This window comes from Pinus tabuliformis, chromosome X (assembly GCF_031772625.1).
Source record: "Pinus tabuliformis cultivar Carrire ecotype Pingquan chromosome X, CPIR1, whole genome shotgun sequence".
NCBI lineage: Eukaryota > Viridiplantae > Streptophyta > Pinopsida > Pinales > Pinaceae > Pinus > Pinus tabuliformis.
Window position 1 is genome coordinate 336,504,387 of NC_142308.1, and position 21,000 is coordinate 336,525,386.

General features: G+C 38.4%; 1 protein-coding gene across 2 annotated transcripts; it reads right to left on the reverse strand.

The window, feature by feature from the left end:
- Nucleotides 1–7,036: 7,036 nt before the first annotated feature.
- On the reverse strand, nucleotides 7,037–9,442 carry LOC149139833 (putative leucine-rich repeat receptor-like serine/threonine-protein kinase At2g24130). Of its 2 annotated transcripts, none has more exons than XM_089448837.1 (2): nucleotides 7,812–9,442; nucleotides 7,037–7,654 (listed from the first exon to the last, which is right to left on the reverse strand). In XM_089448837.1, the coding sequence occupies exons 1-2, from the start codon at nucleotides 9,385–9,387 to the stop codon at nucleotides 7,227–7,229; spliced, it is 2,004 nt and encodes a 667-aa protein (XP_089304963.1). In that variant the 5' UTR covers nucleotides 9,388–9,442; the 3' UTR covers nucleotides 7,037–7,226. The 2 variants fall into 2 exon arrangements, with proteins under 2 accessions (XP_089304963.1, XP_089304962.1); XM_089448836.1 differs by having other exon boundaries at nucleotides 7,037–7,666.
- Between the last annotated feature and the right edge of the window lie 11,558 nt (nucleotides 9,443–21,000).

The window sequence follows — 21,000 nt, forward strand, 5'->3', positions numbered from 1 at the left end:
GGCCTCTTCATACAGATGTACGAAGCAGAGAAGGCTCCACATGTTTTAACGAAGATTTCCATGGACAAGCTCGTCATGCAAGAGGTGTCATATCACATCTCCACAAGGCTTTCAGTAAGACTGCACAGGAAGAAGAAGGCACCTTGGGCCACTCTTCCTTTGCGAATCAAGTTATATGAGATATAGAATATTAAGCATGCTAAATCCGAGACAGAGGATTTCAAGAGATTCACCTTCGGCTCCAAAAGTTTCAATCCGTATGACCTGCATTACTTGGTGAAGGACAATAGTGTGAGAGTGTAATTTCCTTGGATCCACGAGGTGTGTCATTGGCCTGTAGAAGACCCATGGAGATATTGTTATCACTCCTCCAGGTTCATGAACCTATCATAATATTTGTAGAATGGTTAGTAGAACAGAGGGAAGCAACATCTCAAAGAGCAGCATCATCATCAGCATCATAGGGTAGCAGACCTGCACCTAACAAAGGCAAGAGAAAGTTGTTGACAACACAGAGGCATAACAAAGCTACAAGTTCAAAGCAGATTGACTTGTGTTGAAAGCAACTTTGGAGATTGAGGCTAAGAGGCGACAGCGCGACAAGAGGTCCACACAAAGGCTAAGAGAGAAACAGAGGATGGAGGAAACAAAAAAGGAGTTGCAAGAGTTGAAGCGGAAACTTAGGGAAGAATAGGAGTTGCGTAAAAGAGAGAATGAAGTGCAGTAGAGACAAGTGTAGTAGGTGGCACAACATGCACAGATTGATGAAACTGCGCCCATACAGGTTATAGACTTATCCGAGCAGCTGGCACAGAGTAGATAGGGTGAGCAGTCGTAGGAGTAGGACTTTGCTCAAGAGATTGAACAGATGCTAAAGAAGATGGATATGGATATGGTTCAGCCAAACTCAGATCAAGATATTGACCTCATGCCTCGGAACGAAGAGGTCACCCCACCGACTTCACTAGATCTAGAAGCAGAGCAATTCCCAAGAGATCAAGGAGACATAGAGATCCTTGAAGAAAATTAGGATGCGAAGATGCACAATATATCTTTTGACAAGTCACAACACAAAGTTGTCCAGTCATGCAGAGTGCCCACTCTGGATGGTCACATATCCCCTACGCAGTTTAAAGAACGAGTGACCGTATCTGATGTGCATGAGCATCCAGCAACATTGGTCTATGCTACCAGATCATATGTTGAAGCCACTAGTTCGAGTGTTCAATTCTTGATAGCAGAGAACGAGCTCATGGATAAGGAGTTACAAGCAACCAAGCAGGGAGGAAAACAAGTTACATCATCCTCCAGAGCAGAGTTGAAGAGAGGTATACTGGATGAAGTATCGTCCCTCAAGGCAGTCATGCGGATGTTTTATTCCAGATTCATCACCGTGCATAAGTCAGTTGTCCATCTCATAGGTTGGCAACATCGTTGTGCTAGGACAACACACATCTTGTCAAATATGAACACTATTGTTGATCACATGAAAACATGGACAATGAGGTACAAAGGAGCGCCACTACACTTGCCAAAGGTGATGAAGCCAAAGGCAGTAGAGTTGAAGGCACGCATCTGGAGTCAAATGCGGAACTATGAGGAACTCCCACTTCTCCTCACTAGTTTGCAGGCTTCACATGCATGGGTGTTCAGAAGCATGGATGTCATTGTGCACATGCATGCGATCCCATCCATTAGCACATTCACAGAGGTGAAGGCAAAGAACCAAGTCTGACTAGAGTTGGACATGTAATTTTATGAGTTGATACGCGTAGCCACCAGCACAGACTTGGAGATTAGCACAGATGCTAGGCATCAGTATGTCACTGCTCCGGCTACACTCAAGAATATGATGTGGATGTTATTGGATGAGTTGGACAGAGGTGCCAAATCATTGTACTCGAATGAAACGGAGGCAAGAGTGTGCTTTGAGTAGGATGTAACCATTGAGAACGCGGACGCAATAACAGACTACCAAATCTGGCATCAGTTCATGACCGTCAATCATCATGAGGATGTCGAAGAGTTGGTATTCCCACATCTTTCTGAGTCTTAGTGATAGATTGCATGGCTTGGTCAAGCCTATTTTGTCTCACATTGGTAAATGTACAAGTTGCAATGTAACATGTTGTAACAGTGAAGCACCAAGTGTCGATAGTAGAGTGTAACAGTCATGTAGTAGTTGAAGAGTCATGAGGGTAGGTGAAGAGTCACAAAGGGGAATGTCAAGGGTCACCCCACCCTTTGCTATTTATAGAACCTCATAACTCATTGTACAGGCTTTTGGGAACCAAGCTTCCTATAGGTATATCTTAGAGAAAGCTTAGAGTTTATTGTAGTGAGCCTTGGTTTCTCCATAGTGTAAAGCTAATATATCTCTTTGGAGGAGCAGGTGGTAGTGATTGTAACGTTATGCTGTCGGGACTAGTGGTTGGTCATAGTTATATGTATGATTGGATCTTTCACTTTCTTAATATAACAGAGCCAACACATTTCATGCATATGTTGTTATTGTATTTCAGCTATGTATGGAATTTTCTATATATTTTTGTATGAATCTTATCGAGATGTGCTGTTGATTTAACCATCACTTTAGATCGTTAGCTAACCTGCTTTCTAGCTTGTGATTTTTTTTTGTTTGTGTGTTCCCTTCCAAGCTGCGTGCTACCACTAGTTTCTAAGGGGCACACTCATACCCTAGTTCCGTGTGTTAGAGCCATTCATGCACCTTCCTTGAATTGGTGCATATGTCACACCCTTGCTATGAACAAGGACATCTTACCCACCTCTGCACGCAACCACGGTCAAGGAAATACCGTACTACCCCACTGCTGGGACTCCTACACCAAACAGTTTGAGTTCTAGTTGAGACTTCTTACCGTGGAGATCCCCTGACATGTTGTTGGGTCGAGCACCATCAACAAAACCCTAAGCTCTGCAACCCTCACTTATCTTGGCCAATCCAGTTGTAAGGATAGGTTTCAGAATTAGATCACTCATTGTTATTCTCATGGTATATTTCTTCGACCCTATATTTTATTTTATTTTATAAATCTTGTAGATGTCCTGGGCACTAGTCCCTTTGTAGCCAGGAACTGTCTCCATCGTTACAAAAAAACCAACAATTCGATTAAATTTCTAGTCAGGTTTTGGGTAAAAGCGATAAAAAAAAAGTACTAAGGAAAAATTCAGTAAATATAATGTTTAGACTATTTCTTTACAAATTATTTTGGCGTAAGTAGGATAGCCTCAACATGGGAAAGGGATTTCCTACGTGAATCAAAATGGTTACAATTATCAAAGATAAGAGGTCAAGTTTTTGGATGGTCCATGAATAATCAATAAAGGCTTCACTGAATGTCACAATTAAGAAGGAATTGAGGGTCATCAATATATTTCAAGGTCATTTTTTTGGGTTAGCAATACAACTCAATGAGAATTGAAAATCACTGGATTGGATGAGATCAATAGGCCATAGTTAATGAAATCACATAGAATAGTATCCTCAGGCATATGCATGGTGCTTGATGCTCATGTTGCTATAAACCCCTGCCCTTGGGCCTCCTTTCCTCTTCCCCACTAGTTCTCCCCATAACCCTTTTCATGTCCTCTTCATAGCCACATTGGACCATGTTATATTAAATTTTGAAATAATATTTACATATATTGAGTAAATCTTGGAAGGTACAACCACATGGTACATAGAAAACGTGTTTAGCACAATTAGATTCCTAACCACTCACAAGTTGGGACTTGGCCTTGTGATATACACTAGGAATTGACATGAAATATTTACATGACTTTCACATATGTTCATTTATTTAAGCTCATATAGTTTGACCCTCATCATAATGACTTCTTTACAATTGATACATAGTTTAATTAAATAGATCCAAGGGGCCAAAGCTAGAGTATAAGAATTGAGATACTCCTATAATATGATCAACAAGGAGAAAAGAACAACACCTAGAGATGATCATCCAAGTATAATAGACATTGGAAAATCCTTACTTATGAGCTACATTACTTGCTCAAGTACCCAATGAGATGCATACCAATACTACTTCTTGCCTTGATAGGAGTTGTAGCTTTCAACATAGAAGAAAATAATATATATGCATCCCTTAAGATTCATATAAAGGAAACATTGTACATCCTTTACAAGGAGAATCATTATAAGTATTCCAAGAAGAAAGCAAACATATTCATTACATTTTCATTAATGGGATTAGCAATATAAGGATTGAAATTTTTGTGTAAGTTGAGAGCCATCTGTGTGAACCTTTTTCATAAAATATCAATTTCATATATAGTTGTCACTCTATATATTTTTTCAAATAAATAGGTGAACTACCACCAATCATAGACAAACCATCATGATTAGATCAATACAAGTGAGAATTTGTAGACAACGTTCATCAATGTTGTAAACTCGCAAACAATCTAACAACAAAAAGGTAAATTGAGCATACTATCTTTTCTCCCACCAAGTATTAACAAACATAGATGGAAATGTTCCATATGACATTAGAAAATGATGAAAACTTGGAGAGGAATGAACAATTCTAAACATTCTACTTTTTAAACCTTTTATAGTACATCATCGAAATTGTAGTAAGTAGTGGTTGGTTAGGTTTTAATTTCCATTGCTTAAATTGAATTTTTGAATTCATTAACAGATTCAATACCTTGAAAAAACCTATCACACCTAACTTGTGCAATCTCAACAACTCATATTTGCGAAACCACCAATTCGTTTTAATTTCTAGCTAGATTTTGGGTAAAAGTTATGAGAAAAAGGTAGTTAGGAAAAATTCCTTTGGCATAAGTAGGATATCCTCAACATGGGAAAATAAGTGTTGATGTGAATCTAAACGGTTACATTTATCAAAAATGGTAGGTTATGTTTTTGTATGGTCCATGAATAATCAATAGAGTCAGCACTCAATGTCACGATTAAGAAGGAATTGAGGGTCATTGATACATTTTAAGTTTATTTTTTGCAGGTTAGCAATGCAACTCAATGATAATGGAAAATGATTGGATTGGATGAGATCAATAGGCCACAATGCAATGAAATCAAAGAAAACACTATCATCGAGCGTGTGGATGGTGATTGATGCTCATTGTTGTATACCCCTGCCCTTGGGCCTCCTTTCCTCTTCCCCACTAGTGAAACCATAATCGTTTACATGTTGTCTCCATAGCAATGTTGGATCAAGTTATATTACATTTTGAAATAAAATTTACATAGATTGAGTACATCGTGGTATGCACTACCACATGGTACATCAAAAACATGTTTAGCTGAATTAGATTCCTAGCCACTCATGGATTGGGCCTTGGGCTTGAGCTATACATTAGGAATTGACATGAAATATTTATATGAATTACACAAGGGTTCATTTATTTAAGCTCATACGGTTTGACTGCCATCATCATAGTAACTTATATACAACTTATACATATTTGAATTGAATAGATCCAAGGGGTCAAAGGTAGAGTAATTACATTGACATACTTCTACAATATTATCAACAAGGAAAAAAGAACAACTCCTAAATATGATCATCCAAAGAATAATAGACACTGGAAAATCCTAACTTATGAGCTACATTACTTACTCAAGAACTCAATGGATGCAAACCAATACTACTCATTTCTTTGATAGGAGTTGTAGCTTTCAACATAGAAGCAACTACTATATATGGATCCTTTAAGGTTCCTATAAATGAAATGTTACATCCTTTACAAGGAGAATCACTCGAAGTATTCCAAGAAGAAAGCAAGCATATTCATTACACTTTCATTAATGGGATTAGGAGTATAGGGATTGAAATTTTTGTGTAAATTGAGAGCCATTTGTGTGAGCCTTTCTCATAAAATATCAATTTCATATTTAGTTGTGACTATATATTTTTTTTCAAAGACATGGGAAAACTACCACGAATCATAGACAAACCATCATAATTAGATCAATAAAAGGCATAGGAATTGGTAGACAACATTCATCAATGTTGTAAACCTTGCAAACAATCTACCAACAACAAGGTAAATTGAGCACGCTATCTTTGCTTCCACAAAGTATTGACGAACATTAGGAATACAAATCCAAATAGACAAGATTGAGGGTTCCTTAAGTCTAGAATAAATGCATTATTGCCAAGAATAAAACAAAAAATATTTAACGAATCATTATACATATTTAGAATGTATACATAATATTCGACTCTTTAATAAAACAAATGTCAATCCATGAATGTACTATTGAGTATCCCACTTGTGGTGGTCCAAAGTATGATGATAGCCACCAGTTGTAATATTAATGTGTAAAATAACTAGTAATATTGAAATACAAATTATAGGCCACTATTAAATTGACAATAAAACTTTGGAAATGATGGTCTAAGCTATCATCATACATGAATTAACCCCTGGCAACTTGTGAAAATTACATCATTATAGAATTTTATAATTATATTAAATCTATATATAAGAAAAAAAAAATAGCATATCAATTTTATTTATAAAATAAGCTAATAAAATGCAAATCCTAAACCATTAACTATACATAAATCCCAAAATTAATACATAATCTTTACTTTACTATAAATTCTATTCAATAACAATTATTCTTAAAAACTTCAAAAAAAAAATAAAAAAATATGATAATAATAAGAAAATAGACTAATTCAAACTATTTATAAAATTGTTCTCAATATAATCTCTTTCCACTTAATATTATAAATTGTATTCTATGATTATCACTGTAAACCACTAAAAAAATTATCTTAATCAATAATCATTATTTTCAATGATTAAAAAAATATTTTAACTTAGAAAAAGATATTCCAAAAAATGTATGTTGTTTTTTTCCTATATTGAAAGAAGATTTCATATAGAAAAAAATCGATTAAAAAATTGATCATATGGAATTAAAAAATTAAAAAACACATTTATATTAATTAAATAATAATATATGATATATGTTATTTTAAGATAGAAAAATATTTTAATTACATTATTAATTAACTGATCAAATCTCTTCACCACATAAGAATATAAGAGATTAATTAACTAGAAAATATCTCTGGATTTAACTACTTCTAAAAACCTATAATCACACTTACAACAAATGAAAATGCAGAACTATCATCTAATCTAAACTAATCATTTTCCTCCAAATATATGTGCTGACCACTAATCATTTTCTTCCACAACATGCCCTAGTCAGATTCAGATTCAGAAATGGCTTCGTCAGTCACCTGTCCAAGGCGGTTCAACTCATTTTCTGAATTCTTATGGATTTTGGCGACTAGCTGCTCTAGCGATGCCTCAACCTCTCGAAGAGTCGGTCGTTCATGAGGATCCCCTTTACTGCACATCACACCTATCTTCGCCAACAGCACAACAATTCCATGCCCCATAAATTCACTTACATCATGTTCTTCATCCTCTTCTTCCATTCTAATCTCCTCCACCAAAGTCGTGTCAATCACCTCCAACAATCTGTCGGGGAATGCATCGCCCACCCAACTCTGCAATGATGACTCTTCTTCTGAGAACACTGCATCTGTGGGCTTCTTTCCCGTTATCATTTCCAGTACCAAGATGCCGTAGCTGTATACGTCCCCTTTCATGGACGGACGCCCTCCTGTACCATATTCTGTAACCAATTTTATATATATAAAACCTTTATTAGTGACTCACATATAATCCCATATCAGCATTTATATATAAAACCTTTATCATTGACTCAAATATTTCCCATATACAACATTGCTCAATGAATCTAGTGTATCAGTGTTTACCTGGTGCAATGTAACCAACAGACCCGATCACATGACTGGAGGTGTCCCCTGAGGCTGCTGCTGCTGTTGAATCGTTCATGAGGCGTGAAATACCGAAATCTCCAACACGAGCCGTCATCGTCTCATCCAGTAAAACGTTGGAAGGTTTCAGATCACAATGAACAATGGCCGGAGAACAGTGATGGTGAAGGTATGCCATTCCGTGGGCCACGTCCTTGAGAATGCTCAACCGTCTTTTCAGATCCAACCTGCAATTATTTTCCCTACAATGCAAATGCTTATCCAGGTTTCCCTGCGACATGAACTCCATAATCAAACATTTGACCTGCAAACTTGAGCATACGCCCACCATTCTCACCAGATTCCGATGGCGGACTCTTCCCAACGTCTTGCATTCTTTTATGAGTCTCTTGTACGCACCTCCTGATGTGGCAGACTCTATAACTTTGACAGCAACGATTGTGGCGTTGTCTAATACGCCCTTATACACTGACCCATGGCCGCCACGGCCCACTAGGTTATCCGGGCTGAAACCATTAGTTGCTCTGTTCACCTCTTCCTCACTTACAATCTTCGTCTCGCGGAGTTGGCTCCTCAGCATCCTCCCTAATCTCGCTGAAATAATTTCCAACAATGCAGACTTTCTGCTACGAAAATATATCAAAACCATGAAGGCTAGGCAAAATACCAATAGCAAAGTTAAACCAACGGAAGTGGCCAAGATAACCACCCTTCTTTTGGAATCATGATGGTGCCTTGTCGTCAATTTACAATGAGGTAACTCTATCCATCTACCACAGAGTCCAGTGTTTCCTAAGAATGATGTAAAATTCAGTTTTCTGAAAGCTCCAGAGGATGGTACTTCTCCTGTGAAGTTATTGTATGACAAGTTTAAATGCGTAAGCTTCTGTAATTTCTCTATAGAGGTAGGCAGGGGACCGGAAAGCTTATTGAAAGAGAGATCCAAATCTTGAAGTCCTGCAACTTGATCGATTGATGTCGGAATGGTGCCTTCCAATGAATTGTGAGAAAGATTAAGGTAGTCAAGTCCAGCACAATTCACTAATTGGCTGGGTATGCTCCCTGAAAAATTATTGTCAGAGAGATCAATTGCTTGAACCATGTGCATTCCTCCCAGTTCGGCAGGCACCCTTCCTGTGAGTGCATTATGTGAGACATTAATGTAGAACTGTAGGTTATGAAGGCTAGCCACTTTGGATGGCATCACGCCGCTTAGCTGGTTGTAACTGAGGTCCAGAAGCTCGAGATTGGAACAATTCCCTATATCACTATCTGGTATATTACCACTGAACTTGTTATAGCTGAGATCTAATATTCTTAGCTGCTGTAAACTTGCAAAAACATGATGAATTTCTCCAGAAAACGCGTTTTGAGAAAGGTCCAGTTCATACAGAGCTTTCAATTGACTGAATTGATAGGGTATATTACCTTCCAAGTTATTCCGGCCGAGGTCCAGCAGCTGAAGAGTAGACAGCCGTCCTAGTGCAGAAGGAAGGCTTCCAGAGAGCAAATTGTTCTCTAGACGCAACAGGATCAATCCAGTGAGGTTGCTCATCTCCTGGGGTATCTTACCAGTGAAACGATTCCCACTCAAATAGAGATAAAGCAGATTTTGAGAAAGACGGCCTATGCTTCCAGGCAAGTCGCCATTAAGATCATTGTTCCCCAGAGAGAGTCCTTGCAGATTGGTGCAGTTTGAAAGTGCTCCAAAGATGGAAATGGATTCATCACTATACAAATGATTAACATGAAGTCTAAGTATTTGTAGAAGACGGAGCTTTCCAAATTCCTGAGGTATGTCTCCCATTAAGAAATTTTCAGAGAGTTCGAGGAGTGAAAGCTGAGAGCAATTTCCTAAAGATTTCGGAATGGTACCGTTTAATTCATTTCCCCAGAGCTGCAGAGACACTAAATTTGAGAGCTTTGTACCTATCTCCCACGGGATTTCTCCGGTAAGCCTGTTCTCAGACAAAGATAATCGGCGTAACTCCGTGCAATTAAGCAGTGAAGGCGGGATTCCTCCACTGAGCTGGTTTCCAAAAAGAGACAGAGTTTCAATTTTAGAGAGCTTGGTTCCTATCTCCCACGGGATTTCTCCGGTAAGCCTGTTCTCATACAAATATAATTCGCTTAACTCCGTGCAATTAAGCAGTGAAGGCGGGATTCCTCCACTGAGCTGGTTTCCTCCAAGAGCCAGAGTCTCAATTTTAGAGAGCTTGGTTCCTATCTCCCACGGGATTTCTCCGGTAAGCCTGTTCTCATACAAATATAATCCGCGTAACTCCGTGCAATTAAGCAGTGAAGGCGGGATTCCTCCACTGAGCTGGTTTCCTCAAAGAGACAGAGTCTCAATTTTAGAGAGCTTGGTTCCTATCTCCCACGGGATTTCTCCGGTAAGCCTGTTCTCATACAAATATAATTCGCTTAACTCCGTGCAATTAAGCAGTGAAGGCGGGATTCCTCCACTGAGCTGGTTTCCTCCAAGAGCCAGAGTTTCAATTTTAGAGAGCTTGGTTCCTATCTCCCACGGGATTTCTCCGGTAAGCCTGTTCTCATACAAATATAATCCGCGTAACTCCGTGCAATTAAGCAGTGAAGGCGGGATTCCTCCACTGAGCTGGTTTTGTCCAAGAGACAGACATTTAATTCTAGCGAGCAAGCCAAGCTGATAAGGGATAGTGCCGCTAAGGAAGTTATTTGCTAGAACCAGAAATTCCAGCGCAGAACAATTTCCCAATGATTCGGGCACTTTCCCAGTCAATCCATTATGGGACAGTGAAAGATTTCGCAGGTTTTGCAATTGGCCTAGACCACTCGGAATAGTCCCTGTCAAATTATTGAAGGACAGGTTAAGCAGCCTGAGAGATGTGCAATCTTTCAAAGCCTCTGGAATGGACGAAATCAAGTGATTCTTATTGAGGGACAGACGTTTTAAGCGACGCAGCTTGCCCAATTCGTTTGGGATTATGCCAGAGAAACTGTTCAAAGTGAGGTTCAACACGCCAAGAAAGGAGATATTGCCCAAATGTGGAGGTATAGTCCCTTGCAGGCTCATGTTGTAGAGATTTAGGGCAGATACGCGGAGTTTGTGAGGGTGGCAGGTGACACCAGTCCAATTGCAGACATGATTGGCAGAAAAATCCCAGTTGGCCAAGGCGTGAGAAGGATCATATGTGAGGGAGGTTTTGAATGCTTGCAGGGCTTCTATATCGACCTGCAGTCGTTCACGACTTTTCTCATGATAATGATGAAGAAGATGGGCGTTTGCAGAAAGAAAGATGAGCATGAGTGTGGAGGTGATGAGGACGAAATCCGTGGAAGCTGCCATCGGCTCCTCAGATGGGCGATCGATTACAAAAATATTTCAGAGGGTTTGGGCAATTGTGGATATCAACTACATTTGTGAAATTCCCGTCATTGGAGTCGTATCTGATACAGGATTTTGGTGGATTTTCCTTTTCTGGTTGACTCGAGTGGTGTTAACTCAAATCGTCCCTTTCAACTAACTAATACTAATACTCAAATCTTTCGCGGATTTTTCTTTATTGACTGCAAGTCGTCCATCTTGCCGAGCACTAATATAAAATTCATTTATTCAAAATCACTAAAATATGTGTTTACTGTGTGTGTTCAGAGCACATTAATATTTAATGGACACCTTGACGTTATGCCCAATTAAAAAGAGATATAAAACATATATTTCCAAAATATAAGGACATTGAAAACTAATCATGATAAATTGAGATGAGGTAGTCCAACTTTGCTATGTTTTGGGATGTCTTTTGGCATGTCTTTAGCCAATTTAGTTTTTCTTTGTGAGCATTAAAATATTTTACGAAGGTCAACATTATAACACATATTTTCTATTTTTTTAAGAGAAATATAAGATGATTTTTTAATTACTTTAATGGTTTTAATTAAAACTAACCAAATATGTACAATCATTTAAGTTTTTATTATAATCGAGAATATTTTTCTATTTAAAGTATTTTTTTAAAGGAGAAGTGTCAACTCCAACTTGTGCACCAACGAAATTACACATCATCCTCATAGTAGATTGTAAAATGAGCCTCTCGACTAAATTAATTTGTAATTGTTTGTTATTTGTATTCCTTAATTAATTTGGAATTGTTTGTTATTTACATTCCTTAAGTGTTAGTTCCATATTTAAGTGTCTTAATTTGAGTAGTATGGCATTACATTTGTCTAAATATTAACATGCTCATTCTCTCAAAACTAAAACTTGGAGGAAAATTAAGGAATGGAAATTAAAAGGTATTTCAATGAGGAGTAACATGCTCACACTTTAAAAACGATAAGTATTAAGCATCATGCACTAAGTCAATTATTGGCTTAGTGCCTTTCATCTTGTTCATTTAATATCATTTTATTCTCATCTAATGAATAAGATGAAAATACATTAAACCAATTAAAACAATCATTAATTCAGAGCATGGTGCTTAATATTTACTATCCCATACAAGATAGATACCATGAAATTATGACCTACATCCACTGCCTCCAACCTTCTAGCAACATAACATTCATGCTCTCCCACCTCTCCCACATGTATTTGTCCATTGTGTACTTCATGGTTCAACACCCCATATCAGATATGAGATTGAAACTTAAATAGGAAATATTATCCATGTATGTTATATCTATATATATATATCTATATATATATATATATATATATATATATATATAGAGAGAGAGAGAGAGAGAGAGAGAGAGTTTTAAATTTAACAATAAATTTGAATGTTTTTAAAATTAAATAGGAAGGACATAACAAAAGTTTGCCTCTGCACAACCATACTCATCTCCCCTGCATGCATCTATCCATCTAGTTTAGATTTGGAATTTCAAATTTACTTCACTTGTACATTGAAAAATTGGTGAAGGTCGTTTGTTTTTTACCTCTTATTTTATGTCTATTACAAGTTAGCGCAAGTTGGTGAACATTATGCAAAAGAAAATAACAAGAAAGAATGACCACATGAAAAGGGATTTATTAGCATAATTAGGAATAACAATTCATTTGATTTATTAGTGAAATCATGTTTTCGTCCATGTCTCTGTGTTTATCTCTTTAAAGTGAAGAAAAGTATATATGATAAGAAAAACACCAATCGCACTGATGGAACACAATTTCAAAAGGATTCCGCAAATGCTTAGATTTGAGATAGTGCTCATTGGCCTTCTTTATATGTAAACTTGTAATTTAACCAATGAAAGATTTATGATGAATAACTTAAATACTTACATCTCAAATTTACTATTTAAAAAAAAATTACCCTTTGCCATTGCAGAAATTTTAATAGTCATTAAATACATTAAAAAAGTAAAATAACATCCAATTCCTGAAATAAAATTTAATAAACAAATAAAATAGTGAAGTAGATAACCTCGCAAAGTGGAGACATATATGTGCAACCATGGATATAGGGGTTTGTGGTTTAAGAGATGCCTTATGCAGTATTTGTCAGATCATGGTTTCAGTCAAGGGTTGGTAAAAGTGTCAGAGGGAGGTGACACTGATAGTATCTGATCCAGAAGTCGGTGGTTGTTAGACGGAAAATGATGTATGGTTTGCAATACAATTCATTCCTTAGATGTTGCTAATGGTTTAGGGTTGTAACAGGTGTGGAGAAAGGGTGGAATGGAGGATGAGGTGGATTATTCCATCGACCCATATGATAATATCTTCATTTGGACTAAGATGCCAACTCATGCACTCGATCTGGAGACCATGGTGACACCTGGCACACCAAACGTAGGGATTTTTTCCTCCCTTCCAACTTGGAAACGGTATCGGCAGTCTCATAAGGTTTTCCTCCCTTTTCATTAGTGATGTCACCTAATTTGAATTATGAATTATTTTCGGTGCCAGAGGAGCCATCCTCGCTAGGGTTTCAAGACCCTAGTTTGGACATCAGTGTAGACCTAACCCACTATTTCCCCTTGGATACTCGAATTTGGATCTTGGGGGGAGGCCCCCAAGATCTGAAAAATTCAAATGCGAGAAGAAAAGAGGAGAACACACAATAACAAAACCATAAAGAAACTTTTTTTATTAAAACAAATAATAGCTGTAAATGCTACATTATGGTGGACCTTTTTTCCTTTTAGAAAATGTGCCTTGTTACTTATAACCTTTTTTGGTCACAATACCTCAGGTAAATTCTATGAGTGGGTAAATACCATTGTTGAATGAATACCATGGGTGGATGTCACTTACAATACCATGGGTAAATTCCATGAATGGATAAATACCATGGGAGGATGAATACCAAGAGTTGATGGCACCTACAATACCATGGGAAAATAACATGGGTGAATGAATACCATGGGTGGATGCCACTTTACAATATCATGGGTAAATTCCATGGGTGGATAAATACCATGGATGGATGAATACCATGGGTAGATGCCACTTACAATACCATGGGTAAATTCCATGGGGGAATGAATACTATGGGTGGATGAATACCATGGGTGGATGCCATTTTCCATTCGGGTCATTCCTCCCTCCTAAAGAAGAAATGGTCCCCATTGCGTGAAGTTCCTCCTGAGAAGCCTTTGTTGAATATGAAGAGCCACTAAACAGAAGGGTTTCGCGTGGTTAACTCATAACCATGATGAACACAGATATGAGGATAGAGATACCCTGTAATGCTTGTGACCAACTATGCAACTGATAGTGTGTGGCCTAGCAAATGGACTTCGATAAAGTGTGGGTTTGTGGATGACCCATAATCATGAAAAACGAAGATCCGAGGATATAGATACCTTGTAATGCTTATGACCAACAACGATACTAACAGTGTGTGGCCTAGAAAATGGACTTCAATGAAGTGTGGGTTTGTGGATGACCCATAACCATGAAAAACAAATATCCAAGGATAGAGATACCTTGTAATGCTTATGACCAACTGTGATACTAATAGTGTGTGGCCTAGCAAATGGACTTCGATGACAAGGATTTTGGGTGGTTGACCCATAACTATGATGTTGGTTGTTGATGAAATAGCAGGTGCCTACATAGCTTAGGGTGGGAGGGCACGTCTCCAAAGAACCCAAGTCGGATGCTGCTATTCTGAAATTGATGAATGTGAAGCAGGTGCCTACTAAAGCGGGTTGGGAGGGCACATCTCCAAAGGGAACCCGCTTCAAATGCCGCTCCAGATTTAAAATGGGCATAACTCGATAAATTTAACCCAGAATATTTATTAAAACCTATTTTTGGAAATAGAATGATCATTCTGCATCTTCCCATGTGATTGAAATCCCTACCTGGACACTCTGGAAAATCAGATTCACGCTACAACTGTCTTGTTGTCATAAAAGTTATCAAAAAATAGTCGATTTTAAATCAACGATATCTCCCTCATCTGAACTTTGATTCAACCAATTTGTTTTTTGAAATTGGGTGATTTTTCGAGAGGAGCTCATATCTACAATATTTTTTTTGAAATTATGCACAATAACTACAAAAAATGATAGGAAAGTCATCGTCCACGAATTGTCGTCAGAAAAATTTCTGCAACATAGCTTATTTTAAATCAACGATATCTCCCTCATCTCGACTTTGATTCAGCCGATTTTTTTTTTTGAATTTGGGTATTTTTTCGCAAGGAATCCATATATGTTATTTATTTTTGTAAATGTTAGACCAAAAGTTTCAACTATAATCTTCAAAATCTCCACCCAAAAACAATTCCTGCAAAAAAAATGAAAAAATAAAAATTCTTCCCACTTTTCCAAGAAAGTGCTCTGTGGAGGTCATAGCACGTGGCTGAAGTTTGTTGGATGCGTTCAAAAAATTGACTGCCTTCCATCCTCAGACTGATGGCTAGATGGAGGTCATCAATAGGATGATAGTGCACATACTCTGCATGTACAACTCCAAGCATCCTTGAACCTGGGATGAGAGTCTTCCATATGTGTAGCACATTTATAATAGAGCTCTCCATAGCTTGATTGGTTGCTTTCCCTTTCAAGTGGGTCTTGGATTTCAACCATTGTGTCTGATTATTGTTGCCATGCCTCATACAAATATGTAGACAGAATCCACACATATATTTTTTGAGCCTAATAAAGTGATACGCCAGCAGGTCCATGACATTCTCGAGAAATCAAAATGCCAAGTACAAGCAATGACATGATCAACATCGGGTGCCACACAAGTTTCAGATGGGCGAAAAAGTTTGGTTTCATTTGCAGAATGAATGCCTTACTGGAGCCTATCGGAAACTTAGACCACTCCCATATGGTACTTACACCATTACCAAGGCTATGGGAGAGAATGCATTTGAGCTCAGCATTCCCCCATTCCTTGGCTTGCACCCAGTGTTCAATGTGGTATGCCTTCTACCATACTTCCCACCATTACTGGACACATCAGACATTGCAGAAAAACTCACATCTACAAAGTTAAATCTAGAGTGCATGGAACAAGCCACAACTGATCTGGATCTTGGGGTGAGGCCCCCAAGATCTGAAAAATTCAAATTTGCCATAATAAAATAGGAGAACACAAAATAAAAAAACTACAAAGAAACTTTTTTTATTAAAACATATAATAATTGTAAAGGCTACATTGCAGTGGACCTTTTGTCCTTTTACAAAATGTGACTTGTTACTTATATCCTTTTTTGGTCACAATACCACAGGTAAATTCCATGAGTGGGTAAATACCACTGGTGAATGAATACCATGGGTGGATGTCACTTACAATACCATGGGTAAATTCCATGAGTGGATAAATACTATGGGAGGATGAATACCAAGGGTCGATGCCACTTACAATACCATGGGGAAATCCCATGGGTGAATGAATACCATGGGTGGATGCCACTTACAATATCATGGGTAAATTCCATGGCTGGATAAATACCATGGGTGGATGAATACGATGGGTGGTGTTAGCACCGCTATACAAAGGGATGTAAAAGGATCCAAGTATGCCCCAAAGGTCGTCAAAATCCTCTTGAGGATCATTCAAAGTCAAAACCATCGCAAGAGGAGAGCCCTTGGAAGGGAGGAAATACACTATCGGGAGGAAGGCCAAGGTGCTTCTCATCGCATTGCATCGTTGTATCGCATTGGCAGATCGCAATCGGCACAGGCAAGCAGTGGCAAGCGACGCAAGACACCGCCGATCAGCGATCGCCGATGATCAGATCGGCGGGTCGCAGAGGAAGACTTACGAGTAGACACAGGACACTGCCGATCATCGATTGCGATCAGATCGCATCGTTGCATCGCATCGGCGAAGAACAAAGGGGCCATGGCAATGGAGATCAGCGATTAAATGAGTACCGTCAATTGCACTGGTAGATCAACGGCTTACATCGCATCGGCGTATCGCTATCAGCAAAACTGAAGGGGCAGGGATTTCATATAAGACATGCATGCGATCTGATGAGCCAGACCCGATGGCATTACAAAGAATTTATTATAAAATTTCAAGTCCGCGCGCAAGCCATTTTCAATGTATTTGGTATATTTTCAGTCGATAAATGAAATACAAAGGGAGCCTTGGTGCCTTGCGATGCGATAAGACCCGGACCCGATATGACTCACCACTCTATTGCATATTATTTCAGGTCCGCTCTAAAGCTGTTTTCAATGGTTTTTGGTGCATTTTCATTGTATAAAAAAAATACAAAGGAACCTTGGGGAAGTGTGATATGCGACAGCGATGAAGGGCAGACCCGATAGAAAGTTAAACCATGTTTATGGACCTTTGAAGTCCGAAAAGGATAGTGATGGGCGAGATTCGGCAGAGAGACAACGGCCGACAAACAAAGCCCGGAGAGGGAAGAAGGTGGCCAGTATTCACCATTCTGCACAGTTAATTCTCAACAACCACTTTTAAATAAATAGAATGGCCAAGAAGAAAAGGACGTGCCTCGAGCAGTTAAGGCATTTATCAGTTATGGAGCATCCTTCTTTATGACATTCCACCTGCTCATGAAGGACAACATAATATCAGAGAAGATCAATTTTGTTTACTGACACAGTCACGCTATAGCAGAGACCCATACCAAGCAGTTAGAGCGGTTGGTGATCCATTATGATCCCTCCACGCATAGGTTAGCAGAGATATTTTGTAATGAAACACCATATATACCCAGAACAGAGATGTAATAAGATTTGATGAGTGTTAGATGAAGGTGACTCTGTTGTAAGGTTTAACTTCTGGAGACTGTAACTACTTTGTAACCTGCAACGTCTGGTCTTCATTTTCAGCTAATACAAGCTTATTTTGTTGTTAATTGCTCACTTTCCACTTCTTCTTTGTTCCAGGCTGTGCCTGTTATGCATTTGTAATTTTCTTTGATGTTTAGCATTAGAGGGGCTGTCGTCCCACCTCTGTGTTAGAATCTAGTTAGTATTATTGAATGTATGAGTCGGTTTCTATTATTTTAATGCCAGAGAGTTGTCATCCTGTCTGTGTATTAGGTAATAGATTTGCAGACCTTTTAACTGGTTGCAGCCGGCCATCACATGGTCTTGTGCATCTGCTGGTGTGGTCAGTATTCTCCATTTCCACTAAATTCTCAAACTGTGAGTAATTGGTGGTGTAAAGCCTTGTATACTGGGGGTGTTCACCCATGTTTGGGGTTAGGCATAGTAGAAGTGGTTATCTGGCTTGAATATGCATCATTCCTTCCATTCATCCATTTCTAACTTTTGTTGAGTTTTGTAATGTTCTCCAGCATCTCCGAGATACAACCTAGGAGAGTTTCTTAGGGTGATAACAGGTGGATGCCACTTACAATCCCATGGGTAAATTCCATGGGTGAATGAATACTATGGGTGGATGAATACCATGGGTGGATGCCATTTTCCATTCAGATCATACTCTAGTTGAAAGTTCCTTCCAGGGGTCTTTTATTGAAGTTGAGCAGGTATGGGAAAAGTTGGGAAGGTCCAGTTTTATGCCTTATTTTTCTAAGGGTTTCTCAAATGCAGGTGGGCCAGGGTTTGGCATCTCACAAAGGGTAGGATAGGATTTTAGCAGGGATTTTCAAGTTGAGCTGGTAAGGGAAGAGGTAGAATGGTCTAGTTTTGAGCCTTAGTTTTCTAAGGGTATCTCACCTAATTTTTAGTAAGGTGGGATAGGGTATGGAAACTCTTAGAGGGTGGAAGAGACTTTTAGTGGGGGTTTCCTAGTTAAGCTAGTAGGGGTTAATTTTGAAGGACTCTCAAATTGTGTAAATTATGGGAGTGCTTCCATGGAGACCTATGACAGTGCAAGGGGAAGGATTAGGGTGTACACTTAGACACGATGAACCCTAATAGCTTATTCAAGCCTAGAGGCTACGTTAAGGACTAAAGAAAAGTGAAAGAGAGTAAAATGTACTAGGGTAAAATATGAACTAGAGGATTTGGTTCTTGGAGAAGGAGTACAATTTGGGGATGCTATGGAAACATCTGATAGGGTACTAGTATGTTGTGTTCATGGAAAGGAATTCATTGTAGAAAATCTTCGTGTATGTGTAAAGATAGTGTAGGATAAGTATCTCAAAGAGTTGCTAGTGGTCAGAACTCTCAGGAGGGGATGGTTTTCATTAAGATTCAACTTCGTGGAAGATGCAAACTAGGTGTTATGCAAAACATGGTGCATTGATTCATCACTAGTCTTATTGAAGAAATGGAGTCCTCTTTTCAATGCTAGCAAAGAAAATCTGTGGTTTGGCCTGATGGGTGAGGCTCCTAGGTTTTCCCATGTAGTTTTGATCTCAAGATATCTTTAGATTATCAAGGATAAATAGGGATCTTTTGTGGAGGTGGGTAGGTCCTATGAATAAAAATAATGGAAATTTCTAGAATTATGGTCAATCTGGATATGCGAGAGGGTTTGATTTAACTTTTAACATTACTTATTAAGGGTTATTCGACAATCAGATTATGGAATATGAGGGAATTCCATTCAAATGTTGTAGGTGCCACAAAGCAGATCAAATTCTAAAGGATTTCTCATTTCCCTACTATGATATGCCTTGGTTAGCATTTCCCCCTTTTGTAAATAATTGTAATTATTTTAAAATGGCTGAGAAAGGGACACTGATTCCATTACTTGAGGAAGAGGGTTGCTAGAGGAAATGGTTATCTTTTAAAAATCAGTCTTGGTTGGATGAAGGGATTTATTGTGACAATTATGCATTCAATGTAACTAAAAGAGGAATAACCAGTCCAAGTGTCCTTCAACTCAAATAACAAGAAAAGAAAAGGAAAAAATTTAAGAGCAATAGGGGTTGTGTTATCAAGACGTGATTGTTGTGTGACTTGTATGAAGAACAAGGTAGTTAATTCGTTAGGTGATGGGGATATTTTCATTAAGGAATACATGCCCCATATTTCTCTCACGTGTACACAAGTCATGAAGTATTAGCCTTCTCCTAAGGCATGCTAACCATAGGAGGAAGGCCAAGGTGCTTCTCAATCTACACCATTCTATAATCCATAATATTCGGGTCGTTATGCAAGCACTCCAATGAGTGGAGGAAATGATCTCTACGCTCTTTCATATCCATCAATGTGCACCCCAAAATAAACTTCATCTACCAATATAAATCAACATTCTAAAAATATTGGGTGGAAGAAATTATGGGTTTCTTGTATCTGCAATCTAGTTAGCCCATTAACCAACACTCTACTCTCTGAAAGGGAGGATCTACGGGAAGGGGCCTCACTCTCTGTTCTAGTAATTTCCTCTTGAATCAAGTCCAGATTAAGTGCCCTGCATCAACCTGCAAATTTTTGTAGTTATTTTCTCTTACGAGCTTACCCCCTTTATGCTCTCTCTTAATAACAAGTTTCTACCCTGCTGACTCTATCCCATTGGCATGGCATATTAACAGAATTGGTTGGTTCCAATATAGCTACTATGTCGAAAGACAATGCCTCCAAATATGAGCTCACAATATTCTATGAGAATAGACAATTCTAGATCGAGAGTTCCTCAACTGGATAGCCACCCATGTACTATCACCTAGACTACTAGAGAGGTAGACTTAGACTAGTGTTAATGAAAGAAAAATTAGAATTAATATTGTTCACCGCCCTGCAACTTCAATAGAGAAGTAATCCCAATTATCCAGAGACTTGATCTTTGACCCAACTAGATAACCTAGACACCCAATAGAAATTATGC